Source organism: Castor canadensis, chromosome 6, assembly GCF_047511655.1.
Source record: "Castor canadensis chromosome 6, mCasCan1.hap1v2, whole genome shotgun sequence".
NCBI classification, from domain to species: domain Eukaryota; kingdom Metazoa; phylum Chordata; class Mammalia; order Rodentia; family Castoridae; genus Castor; species Castor canadensis.
In genome coordinates, this window is record NC_133391.1 from 118,003,130 (window position 1) to 118,021,092 (window position 17,963).

Consider the following 17,963-nt stretch of genomic DNA (forward strand, 5'->3'; position numbering starts at 1 on the left):
GCAGGTGGTCTCCCCAGTAGAGGACTTGCAAATCAGTCTTATTTTTAAAGAGTAGGGCTCTTCTTAAAACTACATGTGCGTGTGTTACTGGGGATTAAACTCAGGACCTTCCTCTTACTAGACAGATGTTCTAACACTTGAGCCATGTCCTCAGCCTTTTTGCTTTAGAAATTTTTGGGATAGGATCTTGTGCTTTTCTTCCCCTAGCCAGCCTTGGACCAAGAATCTCCCAATCTCTCCCTCAAACCTACCTTTTAACATCTGCTTTGTACTTGCTCTAGAATTGTTTTTAGACTTAATTTTTCCCAATTAGTCTTGAATTGAACCTCCTCTACTTCAAATTCCTCCATTCTCAGTAGCATGGGACAGTGAAATCTCAGCACAGTTGAATTTTATACTTAGAATTGCAACACATACTTGAATGCTGCTTCAACCCGGTGCTAGTTGCTGCACTGCATGTGTGACAGTCAGACTCCAAGTGACATACAGAGGTCCTGTCAACCTTACACTAAATACACGAACATTCACTGCTTTTCTTATAAAAAGAGGTAAGAAAGGGCTGGAGGCATGGCTCAACTGGTAGAGTGCCTGCCTAGCAAGTGCAAGGCCCTGAGTTCAAACCCTGGTACTGTGAAAAAAAAAAAAGAGGTAAGACAGTATAGGCCATGACTAAGTAAACATGAAAAGAGCATGGGAAATTACATTTGCTTCATACCAGCGACCACAATGCTGCATTTAAGCCTCAGAACCACTTTTTTTAAGCCTGTGTCTTTATCCCCATTCCACAGATAGGGCAACTGAGATGTAGGCAAGCTACATCATTTGTCTGAGATCAGGCAACTATGTAGACCTGAGATTTAACCCAGGTCCATATGTTTTCAAATTCCATGCTTCTCCCTCTTCACCACACTGCTTCAACCCAAGGACAAGAATTTGAAATGCTTACCAAAAATGACATCCTGTCTTTTGATGACATCCTTCTCCTGCCTACTGCAAAATGAAGGATCTACCACAAGGCTCCAAGATTCTGCTTCAAACTCCTGGGCATCACTGCTGAGGTCACTCCACAGAGAAGAATCCATGACATCTAGTATGTGGTTAGAAAAGGAAAGCCAGAAGTATAATCACACATGCTACAAACAGACCTTTTAAGTATTATGTTTACAGGTTCAGCACACTAAATAATTCTGCTGTGAAAACAGAGCAGTTAAGCCAAAATACTACATTGGGGAGTAGAAACACCTGAAAACCAAAATGCTGAAATGGTCCAAATCAAGATAGCTTTTATGAATGCAAAGAAGAATCAGACATTGAAGTAGTGATTACATCTATGATGGGAAGAAGGAAAACTGAAGGCTCTTTTGTTTGTTTTGACTTGCTCTCTTTTAGTTGCTTTGTTTTGTTTTGTTTTGAGACATGGTCTCACTATGTTGTTTAACCTGATCTTGAATTTACAATCCTCCTGCCTCTGCCTCCTGAGTGCTGGGATTACATGTTTGCTACCATACTCAGTCTTCTATTTTAGTTTGATTTTGGGTGACCTTAAGCATATATACTGTGCTTATGTAATCTTTTGCCCCAGGTTATTTTGCACATGCTTTTTCAAATCTGCATTTTGAACTTGTCCACTTAGTTTGCCCTTGACTTGGCAAAGCAGAGTGTAAAGATTTGGGTCACAAGTGAGGTTTTCAATACAATTGTAAACACATACACATACAAAAACACCCTTCAGGAAATCTAAAACCAATTTGCCCTAAACAGCACTCATTAGGGAGATTCCAGTTCATGGCATTTCAGATGGGACGAAAAAGGACTTAGAGCAACAGGGTCCTCTCCTCTCTCTCTTGTCATACTCCCTACCATTTGGTTTTTCTTCATCTATTGGTGCAAACTTAGATACAAAAAACAATTCCCAGATTAGGTCCTGTCCTACAAAATACACTTTAAAAATGCTTTTGACTCCCTAGAAGTAGTGGGTAACAGGTGGAGACAGCTATCTCAGCTATCCGAACCAGAGCAGTCTCAACTACTTAAACTAATTACAGCAAATATATTTTAACATAGGATCCTGTTTCACTCCATCAATAGCTGTACCACATTTTTAAAATGATAAGCACAAAATGGATTTCATTCTCTTCATTGTGTGCATAGTCTATTCTTCTGGGAATATGTCCATTTAAAAATTATATCCAAGGTTGGAGGAGTGGCTCAAGCGATAGAGTGCCTGCTTTGCAAGCTCAAAACCCTGAGTTCAAACCTCAGTACCACCACCAAAGAAAAGAGAAATTGCATCCTTTTTTCCTTGATCATTGTCTGGTTGTTTCCATTGGTACTAAAATTCCCTGCCTTTCAAAAGCAGAATCTATATCAAACAAATACATGACCAGACTCCTTTCAGTCTTACTTCTTCAGAAAGTATTCCTTTCAGCAAATGCTCACAAAGACTCAAATAAATGCAAACCTAGCTTCTCCTCACCTTCCATCATGAAAGACTCTGTGGAGGGAGAAGAGCCCATGGACTGGATCAGCTCATCGGAATGAGACCTGCTTCTCCAGTTGCTCCTGTCACCCTCAGACTCCAAGGACGTCACTGACCTCCTGAAGCTGAGAGGGAGGGAGAGGAGAGGAGTTAGCCCCAGCAGCCTCTCTGAGCCATGAGGGTGAAGCAGCACGATGAGCCTTACCTTTCTAAGGTGGTGCTCGGGACGCTTCTGGACAACGGATGGACCTGCCCTGCAGTTTCCTTCCTCCCAGCTGGCAATCCAATAGGCATGGAGGATGAAGGGTGCAAGGAGAGTCCAGGCTGAGGGACGTCTCTAACTGAAGAACCTGGAATCACAGTAGAAGCTTCGTGTGCTTTTCATACAGGTCATTAATTACAAGCAAAGAGAGCCAGAAGCCAGAAAGGTAAATCCTCAAACAGCCATTTCTAATGTGCTGCATACTCAGCCTAGAAGCCGGTCTCCTCATCACCTCCTGACACTTGCTCCAAATGCCCCTTCCTCTTCACACCCTCCTGACACATATTGCAGGCCTCCCTCTGTACCTCCACTTGGGGACTGTTGGTGTTTGACATGACACAGGCAAACAAGAAAATGGAATGGGGAAACACTGGCCAGCTTGCCCATAAACCATTGCTTGTACTCCTGAGAGCCAGCTTTACATAGATGCAAGGTATTATTAGCACTGTCGCTAGAATGTGCTCGGTGTGAGTAAACAGGAGAGTCACCAGTGGAATGCCATGACGCTTATGGTATAAGAATCTCAGGTGATGAAACCTGTAAGTCCACTTGGGCTGTTCTCCTTCACACACTGAAAACTAAACACCGTGTCCACACTTCTGGCCAGTCCTAAGTTGTTCTGGACACAGGTACATCTATATGTGACCTGAGTCAGAAATGACTCTCAGAACGATTTCAGCATTGTAATTTTATAGCCACAGCACACACATTCTCAAAGCAACAGGGGGAAATACTTAGATAGGTCCCAGGAAGTAACAAAGGATTTTATACAGCCATCATTTGTCCTCATGAATTCCACTTAAAGAGGAGGAATGGAGGATAGTTTACCTTACAAATTCTAAGATTCTTTTTATTTTCATGGTTAACCACTTGAGATTGAGAAACAGCATACAATTAATGCCAGATTAAAGAGATTTTTGAGGTCCAGGCAGAGAAAGGACACGACAGCTACTACTGTCTGCACTAACTGAACCTTACTACGACTTTGTGCACCTAATTATTCCCTGATTGATGTGGTTTTGACAATATGAGGCACACTGTTACAGCATTGAAATGAAAAGTAACCATGCACTTAAAATTCCTGCCGTGTGTCATGCAATGTAAATTTCGGTAGAAGAAACTGCAAATTCTCGTGATAAAGCAAAAGGTTTTCACACTTAGGAAACATTAGTGTGACTAGTTCCTGCATGTAATGCAAAGATCTGTCAAAGATCATCAATTACTTTCAAGGAAAAAATGTTGAAATTTCAGCAATGTATAACTCAGGGGGGAAAATAACCACCAAACTTAAAATTAAAATACACAACAAAACTCCAGTATGCTTTGTAATCTTACTCTCATCCTAAAGGTGCTAAGCAGACCATAGCTTCCAGTGCAGCTAATCAAAGTACCAGGTCACCACGACAATGGAAAATAGGGACATAAGAATCTACAGAGCCAAGTGCTGGAGGCTCATGCCTGTAATCCTAGCTACTTGGGAGGCTGAGATCTGGAGGTTGGCAGCTCCAGGTCAATCTGGGCAAGTAGTTTGTGAGACCCCCATTTCCAAAACAGCCAGAGCAAAATGGACTGGAGTTGTGGCTCAAGTGGTAGAGTGCCCTGAATTCAAGCCCCAGACCCTCCCCCAATACACACACACACACACAACACACACACACACACTCTATAGACTTCAAAATTAAACAATATTTTTTCCACCAAATTTTGTGATTCTTAAGAAGCAGATGGTGTGTATTTACATAGGTAAACACATGCTGCTTCCAGGAAAAATAAAACTATGTACAACTAATGTATTGTCATTTTCTCCTCAAAGGTTATTAAATCAGTATAATATATTCCTGTACACAGCATCTCAGAACTGACGCTCCCAGACAACATCCTTTCCTACTACCCTTCCTAATACAAAAACCCACACACTACATCATCGCAAGAGCTCTTAGAGTGGCATAGACGCTTACATCCTTCTGGACTTCTTCATATAACTAAAAATTAAACCAAGCATATGTGAGGGAGGGAGAAATAAGTAGCAAATGAAAACACAAAAGCAGGAGGCATTTTTATGGTGGAAAACATGTAGGGTATGTATTAAATTTTAAAAAGTTTTTGTCATTTTCCACATCACTTACTTCCAAGGATGGTCTGCGGTTTGTTCTTGTTATATTTCTCTTGGAATTTCTGGTAAGGAATATTAGAAACGTAAAATGAGATCAAAGCACCATCGGGCTACAAGAATGCAGACATCATTACACAGAACGGGATTCTTACCTGTATCATTTTCATTATTAAACAAAGAGGGATTCAAAGCAAAAGATATCAAATGCAACAAAGGGCAAAGTATGAGCCTGGAGGCGTAGCTCATTGGTAGAGCACTTGCTTAACATGTGTGAGGCCCTGGGCTTGGTCTCCAGCACCATGTGCATAGTGAATAAATAAATAACCAGAACATAAAAAAAGAGAGCAAAATCTGATGACAATGACGTGTTCAATGACAATGACACGTTCAGGTAATAATGAGATGAGCTTATGGACAATCCCTGTCACTAATGGCCTCAGGGCAACCAGAAATCTCCACCTCAGACCTTGGGGAGAGAGGCATCCTAGCAAAGCAGCCTTTCTCCTCCTTGTTTCCTTCTACTCCCCCATTCCTCCAGCCTACTGGAGACACCACCTTGAGCTCTGAAACATCTCTTCTAGAATAGCTCTCAGCCAGCAATGCTGCCTGACACAATGTTCGTTTCAGTTACTGCAGAAGTGAGGGACCCCAGGTTTTCGGCCAAGGGAACATCACGCTCACTCTCCTGCATTTCTGAACTGACTGTGGAGTGGGGAAGAAGGGAAGAACATTGCAGATGCCCTCATCTACACAAAGCCACCCCAAAGGTGGAGAACATTCCACCAGTGCAGTAGTCTCCCAGTGGGGTCTCAGCAGCATCAGGACCCTCAGGAACTTTCTAGAAATATACATCTTCAGTCCCTAGACCTCCAGGAGTGGGGCCCAGAAGTGTGGGTTTTAACAGGTCCTCCTGGTGACTGTGATACTGGCTGACGCTTGAGAATTTCTGATCTATTTTTCATTTATGAATACTCAGGCTTTCATTGCTAAACCCAGCATGTCTCCAGAAGCCTAACCTCCCCACAAATGGCCAGACTTAGGCCTTTTCTTCATTGCTAAGTGTACAGCTAAGTAAATAACATACTTTGAGCATGTGTTATGTTATCACTACAATGATCACTTTAGAGAATAGCAACTGAAAAAGAGCTAGGACTCAAACAGATAACCTGAAGCAAACAAGCTAGATACAGACCATGTATTCACCAGTGACTAAGAGATTACCTTGGTACATGGAGGCAAGGCGTCTTTACAACTCTTATGTGCATTTGCGTTACAGTCTGAAATAAAGGAAAAGACAAAAGCAACCACCTTACTGAAGCAAATCTGAGATGACTGAGACTACGTCGTGCTTTTACTGGTCATTATAAAAATGGCATAGAAAATTTACAAATATTTAGAAAGTTTAAGGCATGACAAATACTTAAATCCTGTCACATAGTTCCACCCAAACCCAGGCACACTGTTGAATTTGAACTTCTTTGAAGATTTCTTTTTATCTTCTGCAATTATCTCATCAATTATGAAACCTGGAATTATGTACATGAGCCACTTCTGGCTCTGCCTGGGAATTCATTTCCTACTCTATGCATTATATTATAAAGGATTTCTGCCACCCAACTGGAGCAATCTCCCACTCCAACACCAGGTAAAATGCCTAGGATGATGGTGGGGGACGGGGGGGGGGAAACAAATAAAACAAGCTCCCAATGATGCTTTAAAAAAATAAGTATTGTCAGGCTGCAACAGAAATTCCCACTGAATAATTTAATGCCACATTAAATTAGAACACTTAAGTCACTTGTCCATGTTTTACATCATAAAACAATGTGGCCTCATTTCCCTGAAAGAAAGTAAGGGAATCTTTTCCTGCTCCTTTCTGCCCATGGGCACAAAGACCAGTTGTTCTCTTGGAAAGGGGTGACAGTGGGGACTGCTTTCTGCCAGGCTGCCATCTTCTTTCCAGTCCTGCCACCTGCCTTTACATCATCCTCTCGTCCACCCAACCTCCCACAGCTGGAGGAGCCTGTGGTGTGCCAGAAACTTCTTTGGAAAGAGTCCTTCCACAGGAGCTGGAGAGCCCGCTAGGCTTGTCAAAGCCACACTGGATAGAGCTGTGATCGGGCGGGAAGTGGAGCTCTACACTGTCCCTCAGCTGCCTGGGGTCTGGAGAGGCTTTTCAGCCAACACCCAATGTCAAGGAGCAGAGGCGAGGCTGTTATGCATACCGGCCTTCCTGGCAAATGTGGAAATCTGACAGCTCCCTCCTCATTTCAGAACAAGAAAACAAAAGGAAGAAGAAAAAAGTATAAACTCTGAGATTCCACTGACTGGAAACTCATTGGAAGAGTGAACCTCTGAAAATGGAGGCCAGAAAGAGAGATGAAACGTGCAGATATTTGAGAGACAAAAGGCCAGGCTTTAATAAAAAAAGGACCAAAAGGCCAAGAACAGAAAACCAAGTGGGAGAATAGGCCAGCAGGAGAGAAGGGAGATGGGGCTTTGTGAGACAAGTAGTGACTGTAAGGAAGGGAGAGGGTGGAGGAGATCGAAACTGAACCAAGAGGGGCAGACAAAATACACAAAAATACCACATCAGTGCTATGAAATGAAACTTGAAAGATCCCCTCCAGGACATGGAGAAGAAGGGTGTAATTATAAAATAGAAGATGTCACACAAAGAAGACAGATATCAGAGTCGCAGTTATCCCAGGAAGAAATCAGAAAAAAGTTAGATCAGAGTACTAATACTTAAAGGTACAATAGAAAAAAAAACAGGCACCTCAAAAGACAAGTCAAAAGCTTTTGCTGGGGCCGGGTGCCAGTGAGTGGCTCACGCCTGTAATCCTAGCTACTCAGGAGGTAGAGATCAGGAGGATCTTGGTTTGAAGCCAGCCCAGGCAAATAGCTCCCAAGACCCTATCTGGAAAAACCCATCACAAGAAAGGCTGGTGGAGTGGCTCAAGGTGTAGGCCCTGAGGTCAAGCCTCAGAAGCAAAAAAAAAAGTCCAAAAGTTCTTGCCATTTTCAAATAATGACAATGTGACACCTCTGATGATATCCACATGATGAAAAATTCAGAAGTCCTCTAGCATGGAGGCAGAAAGGGTGGGGTTACCACCAACAGAATCAGATCAGGCAAGCTCCAAACTCCTCCAGTGATAGTAAGTGCTCAGCTATATTGTATCTTGAACAGAAAGATTTTGATCCAATGTTTCATATAGCCAGGTAAATTTTTCTTCTGTGAAAGAAGCACAGATATACCTTCAGGTACACAAGGTTTCAGGAAACTGCTCCATCCTATTCTTGCTACTGAGCTCAGTATCAAAATTAAGAGTTCAACAATAGATGGACTATAGTTTAAAAAAAAAAAAAAGAAGCAAAAGCCAGTAGAACAGCCCAAAGAAAGAACATCTAAAAACTGTTATAAGTAGAGGTATATAACTAAATAAAAACTTTTTTTCTTGAAATGGAAAATTATTCTTGAAAGATTAAATATACAGTGTAAAAGTATAGTACATTATTCAGTAAAATTATACAGTAATTATATATTATACAATTTTATTAATGTAAATTCAGTACATTAACATAAGCTGACGGGGAAGGAGTAAAGACAAGGAAAATAAGAGTTTTAAGTTATTAGCCTCACATAGCCTCAAAGCCTTCATTAGTAAACATTAAAAGAGTGGATCTTGCCAAATCCCAGGAGAGAATAAAAGCCAACACATGGTCTAAATAGCTGAGCCAGACATCAAGGAAAACAGCAAGGAACTACAAAAGACAGTTGGAAGTTGTAAAATTAAACGTAAATAAGAAAAACCCTTTGTTATAAAACCAGATCTTTCAGTTACATAACAGGTTACCTCTAGCCAAATGAAAGACACACGCCCCAAATCAAAACCACAGAAAGAGTTAAAGAAAATACAAAGAAAAGAAAAAGAAATAACAATTTTAGACACAGTAAAATTTAATGCAACAGGCATTTATTGATATTAAAGGGTAATTTTATGTTGATTAAAGTTAAATCTGAAATGAAAGAGTGATTTGGAAATCTCTATGCACTAAATGATATAATATTAAAATATAAGCAGTAAAATCTATAAACAAGGAGAACTCTATAGAAATATAATTTTTGTAGAAAGTTAGTAACTTGAGCTCTAACAGAGAAAAGTGACACCCCCATTTTGACTACTTATAAAATGCATTTTCTGTATCATGTCATGCTTTTAAGATTAGAAAAACAACCCTCACAATTAAAAACAAAAATATGCCCATGGAATATGATTAACTACCGAAAACAACAGAGATTATCCATGTCACATTCTGTTACCCAATATAAATACCTAACATTAACAAGCAAATTAATGTTGGGAGCCACCAACACCCTTTCACTTCCTCCCCACCCAAAAAAGAACAGTGATGTTAAAACTAATTCTAAAAAAACTGAGAGTTGAAGAGAAAATCAAGTGTACTTTTTGACATACATACTTATTCTGGAATTTATTCTAATGGGATAATCAATGATGTGAACAGAGATAGATACAAATGGATACTCATTTGTGTTGTGAAAAAAATAGGAAAAATTATAGCTAGGGGTCATGGCTCACGCCTGTAATCCTAGCTACTCAGGAGGCAGAAATCAGGAGGATCATGTTCAAAGACAGCCCCAGGCAAATAATTTGTGAGACCCTATCTCAAAAGAACCCATCACAAAAAAAGGGCTGGTGGAGTGGCTCAAGGTGTAGGCCCTGAGTTCAAACCCCAGTACCACAAAAAAAAGAAGAAAAAGTTAATCATACAGTAGAATAATTAAATGCAATCTGACATCACATCAAATGAAACATTGTCATTTAAAGTTGACATAGATTTTTATAGTTGGAAGGGGCACCATCAAAATATTAATAGCAATTTTCTAGGTGGTAAAATTTTGGGTAATTTTAAGTTTCTCCTTAAACCATCTATCTTCCATGACTCCTAATCCATTTTTTTAAGTAATGACTGTTTTAACAGCTACATATATATTAGATGCTTTCAGCAATTCCCAACTTCCACTACAACCTCCATCTCAACCCACTTAATGAACTCAATATGAGCCAACCCCTTGTTTGCCACAACAGTTTACCTTTTGGTGGGTTCTGGCTACCCAGGCCTTATCAGTCACTAACTGGACACGAGCGTCTAAAGGCCAGCTTCAGGAAACCTGCTGTAGGTGCTAATTAAGAGTCATATGTGGGGGGAAGGGGGTGTTGGTTGGCACTGGTTGGGGGGGAGGTGGCAGGGAAAGGAGTAGGAGGGTGAATATGGTGTAAACAATGTATATACAAGTGTGTAAATGCAAAAATGATACCTGCTGAAACTGTTCCAGGAATCATAGGGGGGAGGGGAAGATTCAAGTATGATATATTTGATACATTGTAAGAATCTCTATAAATGCTACAATGTGCCCTCACCCAGCAGAACAATAAAATAAAACTGCTGTGTGACTATAGCCCTTAGTTTATTTTAGCAGTTAAAAACTGGAGAGATTGTACATAACCTAATGCTAAACTGAACAGGATAAATCATTAAGGTGATTGGTGGGACTTTGGATCACAGTGGACAGGGGAGACCTCTGAAGAGAAGGTGAAATTTCTAGATCCAGATGCTGGAGTAGGTGAATCTGAGAGAAGGGATTTTATCATGAGCAAGACAGGGGCAGGGCTGGAAAATCCCTGTAGGGAGAGTCAAGGGTCATGGGAACCACAGGTTGTCAACCAGAGCTAAAGGGGAAGTGTGGGCCAGTTAGCAGGTTGCAGGTGAGGTGCTCAATGCCCAGAAAGAGCTTGAACTTGGCTCAGCAAACAAAAGACAGAATCGTCCTTAAATTCACGTGGGCTGATGACAGCGGCGTTTTATAAAGATTAATGAGGTGAAAGTGCTCATTATACACTGCAGATGAAAATCCCTGGGGAGGGAAAGTAGCACAATCCACCCTCGGCAGGTCAGAAGGCAGTGACAAGAACCTGCCCAGGTGAAACAGAGGCCAAAGAACATTGACCTTCAACCTCAGGGGAAAAAGGGAGCAGAATCACCAGGGTCAGGGTTTAGTTTGCAGTGCTATTCACCCATGCAGGAGGCAGTCATCTGCATGTGGATTTTAAGGTTGGCTTTAGACATATATGTTGGGTCTGGGAGACAATGAGAACTGTGAGTGACAATTCCCAAGTATAAGGTCACCCTAGGGCCAGTGTGCCTTTGACAGTCTTGTTTTGTATCTGTCATTTATTCCATCATTGTTCTCAAAAGTGGTCATGGAGCACAAAGTGTGAAGGCTCTAGGCAACTGGAAATGTGGTAGCAAAAGGTAGGGGACAAAGACTTTAATCTGAGAAGAAATGGGGCATTTTAGAACATATAGCTGATGACTATTCTTAGAAATAATAAAGAGAAAAAGAATAAACGCCCAAGAACGGAGTTTAGAGGGCACCCAGGTTTAGGAAAAGGAGACCACGCAGGTGGTAAAACAGAAGAGTAGCACAACATAGAAAAATGAACATTTACCTAAAGAAGGGATTACTGTCCAGAGACAAAACACATCACTAGACCAAACACTAGACCAAGAACTTACTGGAACACTGGAGTGACTCTTTCCCCAGGAGCGTTTTATCACAAGCCGAACACTGCAGAACCCCAGAGAATGTTCCTGGGACAAACTGATGTCGGTTCAGTTTTTCTTTGTCTTTGGCATCCTTGTTTTTCATCTTCACAACAGCAGCAACAGCAGGAAAATGGGGGTAAATGTGAAAAGACAAACATTGTGAGCCGGCCTTCTAATGGAGGTCAGAGGACAAAGCCTGCCTGTTCTGTGGGGTATCAGGACTGCACACCAAGAACACAACACCAAAATGTACTAGTCCCCAGGATGACTTGGGCGATAATCAATAAGAAAGGAATATGTAAAATCTAAGGTAAGTGATTTTAAAGGGAGCATGTAAACGATAGCAATGGCAGAGAAATGAAGTCACCCTTGCTTTCAGAAAACAGGTGCCCACCCTGAGTTACCTTGGATTTATTCCGAGGGCTGGTCATCCTATTCATAAGGAAACTGAAAGTCCGGCTCACTTTATACTTTTCAGACTCTGATTTGGCAGGGATGATGTATTTATCCCATTCTTCTTCCTGAATCCTAAAAAAACAAACCAACAAAAAAAACAATCTGTTATCACATCTTACAGGACTTAAAGAGGGAGCAAAGAATGGCATACACAAACATACATGTTTGTATGTGCATACACATTTTAAGTATGTCTCAGAGATAAGTACATATTAGCTACTAATTCTGAGAAAGAGAAGTTTAAGGGGTAGGAGTTAGTTAGGAAATACTTATTATAGAAATATTCTACAGAAGTGTTATCTGGTTTGACATGAAACTTAGCTCAAATTTTTATATGTTCTTAGATTTTACATTTTTAGATTTATTATAATGGTTGTTTTGAAGAGAAAAAATGGAAATTCTTCATTAAAAATACTAGGGAAATAAAATAATTCTTAGACCTATAATTTAACTATGACAATAGTCATCTCCCTGTTTACTATGCTAACAGAAATTTCCAAGGACACAGAGAAGTCAAATAACCAACAATCTGAAACTGGGTTTTATTTTGGGAACACAAGGATGATACTGAGTAGACACAAGTTTCCTTTGTTGATAAAGCCTGAGCATCAGGCTCTTGCTTCAGTCTCTCCTGCTCAGTCAGGCTGTTTGCAATCTGAGACTCTCTAGGCTGTAAAGGAGAGAAGACTGTCTATACTCCCTCCCCCACATCACCCAAAATAAAAGGCAAGCTAGAGGTAATTATCCTGAATACTTTCTTTCCTCTAATCCATATAGCCATTCTCTAGAAAAATCTATGAAAAGTTACATTTCTAAGAATTCCTCTAATAATCTTATGTCTTTTAATATTATTAATGACAGAGAGAGACTATATTAAGATTCGAGCTAGTTATCATGTCAAACTAGATAACACTTCTGTAGACTATTTCTATAAAAAATATTTCCTAACTCCTACCCCTTAAACTTCTCTTTTTCAGTATTAGTGGCTAATATCTGGAAAATACTTAAAAGCTATCATATTACTGATCAATATATATGGTTACATTTCATGAAAATGTTTCCTTCATCAAAAACTTTTAGGACCTAAGTTTATTTCATTTGATTAATGAAAGGCTTAGACTAAATTATTTCTAGGGCCCATCCCACCACTTACCTGATATATAACAAAACTAAATTATTTAAACTCTATCATGTTAGGTACTTCAGAGTTCAAACTTATAAGTACATTTATTTTTTTAAAAAATTGGCTTTAGGGCTGCCTCCCTGCCACATAAGTCTAAAGGCATGGTTGGGACAGTATGCATCCTGCTACCCAAATTCTGCACAGTAAATGAAATTGGGTTTTCTATTGAGAGGAAGCATTGGAAAAAGCTAGAAAGGAAAGCAAGAGAATAGAAAGTAAATAGAATTGAATGATGACTTACAGTAATGGAAGGATTTCAGAACTTCTGACTAACTTATCTTCTACTTCCACAGCCACCTCTAGTCATGTTTGCCTTAGGCAATGGACTGGTTAATATAATCTAAATTTTCCCCAAATTAGGATATATGGTATCTTAGACATCCTAATTTGCAAACCTCATGTCATAATATTCTATAGGATCACTTTCTGGAATCGGGGGAAAAGCACATTTGAGAGTTTAGAAGGAAATTTGGTCTTAAGCTGGGCATGACACAGTGCTTGTCTGTAATCCCAGCACTTGGGAAGAAAGGCAGGACAATCAAGACGTCAAGGCCAACCTGGGATACAGAATGAGTTTCAGGCCAGTCTGGGCTTTAGAGCAAGACACTGCCTCAAGAAAAATCCTATTATGGAACCCCTTTTGTGACTCCACTAAGTATCAATGTCTAAGAAAAGAGCTGTATAGTAAAAAAGACTTATCTCAGAATTAAAGGATGACCAGCATGGATATTTGGGCCAAGAAGTCCCCTCCCCAACTTCCCAGCAATAGATTTCGACTCTCAAATAAAAGAAAATTTATTGTTGGTTACCTATCCTACTTCCTATTCTCTGTATTATTGAAGATTACATCCAGAAAAAAATTAGTTTTGATTAAAAGCCTGTAAGTGCACTACAATTTACCATACTGCACACCTTATATACTTCTACAAAATGCCACACAACCACACCTTTTAATCTTTTAGGCTCAAAGGTTGATGAGATCTGGGAAAAAAGTAAACATACCAGGTCTAAATACTAAATATGAAAAACAGAACCACCATCCACCCTGGTAGAAAAATTAAATATTACAGACAACCCACTATCAGATTATGAGAATGGGAAAATATAAGCAGTTAGCTGATTAAAATATGTGACATTCATCTATATAGCAATCAGCTACTTTAGATAAGAACTGATAAGAAAAATCCTCAACTGATTGCAGAATTTAAATAGCTTTTAAATTGATAAGAATCTGGAAAAAAAGTTCTCTTTTTTAAAACTTTTTTATTATTATTATTATTGTACTGGGGGGTACGTTGTGACATTTACAAAAGTGCTTACGGTATATCTTAATTAAATTCACCCCCTCCTTCATTCTCCTTTAATTCTCCCTCCCCCCAAATTAAGTTTTTTTCAACACCCCAGAACAGGAATGTCTAATTTCTATAATCAGTTCAATGCAGTCACTCACAATAAAGTTTTACAAGCCCCAATCTTCAGAGATTCTCCTGGTACTGCCTTTTAAATGGGTAAGCAGATATTTTAAATGTTAAGAATATAGATCCTCAATATCTTAATACTTAGTTATACCTATAATCTTCTATTTTTTTTAAGAACCGGGCATCTAAACTGTTAAAATAAGTTCCCACTATGCAAACTGAAAATTGACACAGTGGTACTTCCGCACTTCCTTTAACATTCAGATAGATTTTTTTTTCTTTAAAAAGTAATAGATATACTAGATTTAAGTTAGATGATGACAATAAAATAACTGCATCATACTATACAATCTTTAAAACAAAACTGGAACAGATGGAGTATCTGTTGAAATGAGCCTGCAAGGGCTGGAGTGAGTCCTCTTTTACGTGGAAGCATCCTTTTCTAGAAACTAAGTGATTAGTATAAATAAGAGCATTCCAAAGAGGGCAGTTCTGGGGTGATTATCTATAATATCACTAAAGCAAAGCATTGGGTAGGGGCTTGCTGGCATATCCAGCAAGACATCAGGAATAGAGTAGGCGAGAAAGATCTACTCTACTAAATACTCCAAGGGGAGGAACTGAAGGGTCAGGTACTTCCAGTATGTGAGACAAAGGAAGATGACAGAACAGAAACAAACAGGAGTGACAGGGAATGAGAAAGGGCCTCCATACACACCCGATCCAAGTTCAAACATTTCATAAACTACTATTTAACCTAGTACGACATTAGCTCCTACGTATTAACTCCTTCTCGTAGTAGAATAATTTTGTTTTAGAACATTTTTATAATCTTTAAGCCTTTATAATCTTGATCACCAATTATTTTAAAAGATGACAGGAAGAAAACTACACAAAACGATAACCAAGATGATGACCAAACTCCAGAATTAGGATGCAAGCTACTTGTATGAATAATGAATATAAACTGCTCAAAACAGCACAAGATACATAAAAACATCCAATAACTGTCAATAACAACTGCTTTTGCCATAATCATTGTCATTGTCACAATGCTGTCTTCACCATCACCATGTCCTTCCTTTGTTTGTATCTTTTTGGAATTTCTATTCTGGTCTTTAAAAAAGATAGCTATCAACCAAAAGAGACTTTTTTATTGGTACATTCATTCCAAGATTTAAAATGAAATAGTCTATTTTGATCTATATAAATTAAAAGGTTTCAGAGCTTTAATATTAATATCACCAAGATTAAAGCTCTGTTACTGTTTTCCAGACGGCTCCTTAAAGCCAAACATTTATGTCATCTCTGGCACTTATGCACATCACCCCAGGGCTATTCCACAGTGACTCATGTTCCGTCAGTTATTCAAGGCCAACAGAACCCAGCAAGCCTGCTTGCATCATGGTCTGCTTCTCCAGCTTTGCTCTGGCAACAGTTTACCTTCTACGAAAAAGAGAAGCTTAGGCTTAAGACATTCTTTAAGTCAACCAGAAAAGTGGTAATGCTCAAGATAATTCCTGCATCATTTATTCTTTGTGTCAAACCTAACACTGCTAAGCAACAATCCCAAGGGAAGAGAGTGGGGATGTTCAGGCAGTCCATAATGACCCCTTAGGACCTGCTACTAGAGTCATCTGGGTGTCATGGACAATCACCCAGAGCAAACCTGCTGCCTTCTGAGGCAGGTGGTCCTCACACCTTTCCCTGGAAGTATTCAGCCTTTAAAATAACACAAGACAGAACATCCTGTCCCTAGTCCTGAGGCCAACTCACCTGAGGCCAGCCTGAAAGGGGACAGCTGACACACCAACACAGAGCACAGAAGGAATAAAGGAGCATCAGCAGGTTATTATATAACCTCTGACCAACTACTGAGCAAAGAAAAGTGACGTGAAGTTTGCAAAGATGGATCAAGCAGTGCCTATAGAAATTGGAACAAAGTACCTTTTCTCTCCTGGTGGCTCCGGTAAGCTGTAAACTCTTTGCTCTGTAAGACACAGAACGATAAAATGAAAACTAAAGCATGAGACAAATTCATGGTCACGTTAATACGAAATGCACACATTCATCATATTTTATCATTATGCACACTACTATCTGCAAAGCAATGAGAAACCAAGGAATTTTATACAACCAAGGCATTGTTCTACATATCTTATTGCTTTCTCTAGTTTGGAAAGGTTGGAGAGGAGGTCAGTTTTATGATTTGAAGAACTAAGCATCAGCAAGGAGAAGCAGACATTTTTCAGAAGTGCAGAAAATTGGTTCTATATTTTTGGATTTTTCTCACCAGAGCTTCACCCCTGTTCATAACATGAATTCCCCAATGTATAGAATCAATAAATATCTTAGCCATTTTTTTAGCAAAGCTCAAAGGAAAATTCCCGAAGGCCAGCGTAAGAAAGAGTCTATTTTAATATGGTTGCAATATCTCTGGAAAATCCCTGGAGCAGCCAATTGGAAGATGTGCTTAGTGGCTGGTGGGAAAGGAGAACCACCTTTCTCTTTAGACTTGTGGGGTAGGAGGTCAGGCTCATGCAAGCTTGGCACCATCTTGTTTCCAAATTTGGAGTACTTACTATGGGGATGGAGTAGAGACACTGACTTACTTTACACAGGGAGAAAGACTGAAGGAGGGAATGCTCATTGTGGAGCACACCATCTACAGAGCAGGACAAATTCTTTACTATTACAATCCAAAACAGAGGAGAGGCAAAACTAGGTTGTAAAGGAAATGGGCCTGATATACAATGAGAATAAATGTTACATGATATGTGATAATATCATCATTATACCTGGTACTATCTTGTCCATAACAGGAAATCTACTTTGATAAAGTCAAAAGCTTCATTTTATAGCAATTATAAAACTTCCTCAAATTAAGTTATAGATAGAAATTATGATTCTTACTATAAACAGGGTGAAATGCCAAAAAATGAGATACAAGATAATCAAATTGAAAAGTAATAGGACAGGGTTAGGCAATTGCACACAATTTAATAAGATTCCACCTATCAATTCACAGTAACTTTCAAAAGTATGTTGACTTCACTCTTCAAATTCTTAAGTGTTGAATGCTCTTGTCAATCTTGGTGAGGTTGTAATTATTATCTAAATAGTGACAATGTTCCTTTCTATCTAAACCCATAAATTACCAAAGGAAATTATAAATCTGGACTTCATTTCATGTATATGAGCATTAAATAGTAATGTCACTGCTGTACTCTTGACTCAGAAAAAAAATTCATGAAAAATCATAGTAACTAACACTTTGGAAGTGACAATGTGTCAAATAAGAATAAACAGGATTGAAAAAGCATCTAAGTTTGGACATGTGAATTATACCTTCTAAATGGGAGCTCTTCCCAAGAACAAATAGAGAAAATTTTTAGAAATACCCAAAATTCATCTAAAGA

The 17,963-nt window shown here is 39.3% G+C and overlaps 1 protein-coding gene across 7 annotated transcripts in view; it reads right to left on the reverse strand.

The window, feature by feature from the left end:
* Positions 1–17,963, reverse strand: part of Arhgef28 (Rho guanine nucleotide exchange factor 28) — a 285,671-nt gene that overhangs the window by 63,465 nt on the left and 204,243 nt on the right. For all 7 annotated transcript variants that reach the window (XM_074077301.1, XM_074077300.1, XM_074077298.1 and 4 more), the window contains 8 exons: positions 16,492–16,534; positions 11,892–12,015; positions 11,458–11,590; positions 6,076–6,131; positions 4,868–4,916; positions 2,685–2,829; positions 2,477–2,604; positions 947–1,087 (listed from right to left, as the gene is read on the reverse strand). In XM_074077301.1, coding sequence (XP_073933402.1) covers positions 947–1,087; positions 2,477–2,604; positions 2,685–2,829; positions 4,868–4,916; positions 6,076–6,131; positions 11,458–11,590; positions 11,892–12,015; positions 16,492–16,534 — 819 coding nt within the window. The remainder of the gene's footprint in view (positions 1–946; positions 1,088–2,476; positions 2,605–2,684; positions 2,830–4,867; positions 4,917–6,075; positions 6,132–11,457; positions 11,591–11,891; positions 12,016–16,491; positions 16,535–17,963) is intronic.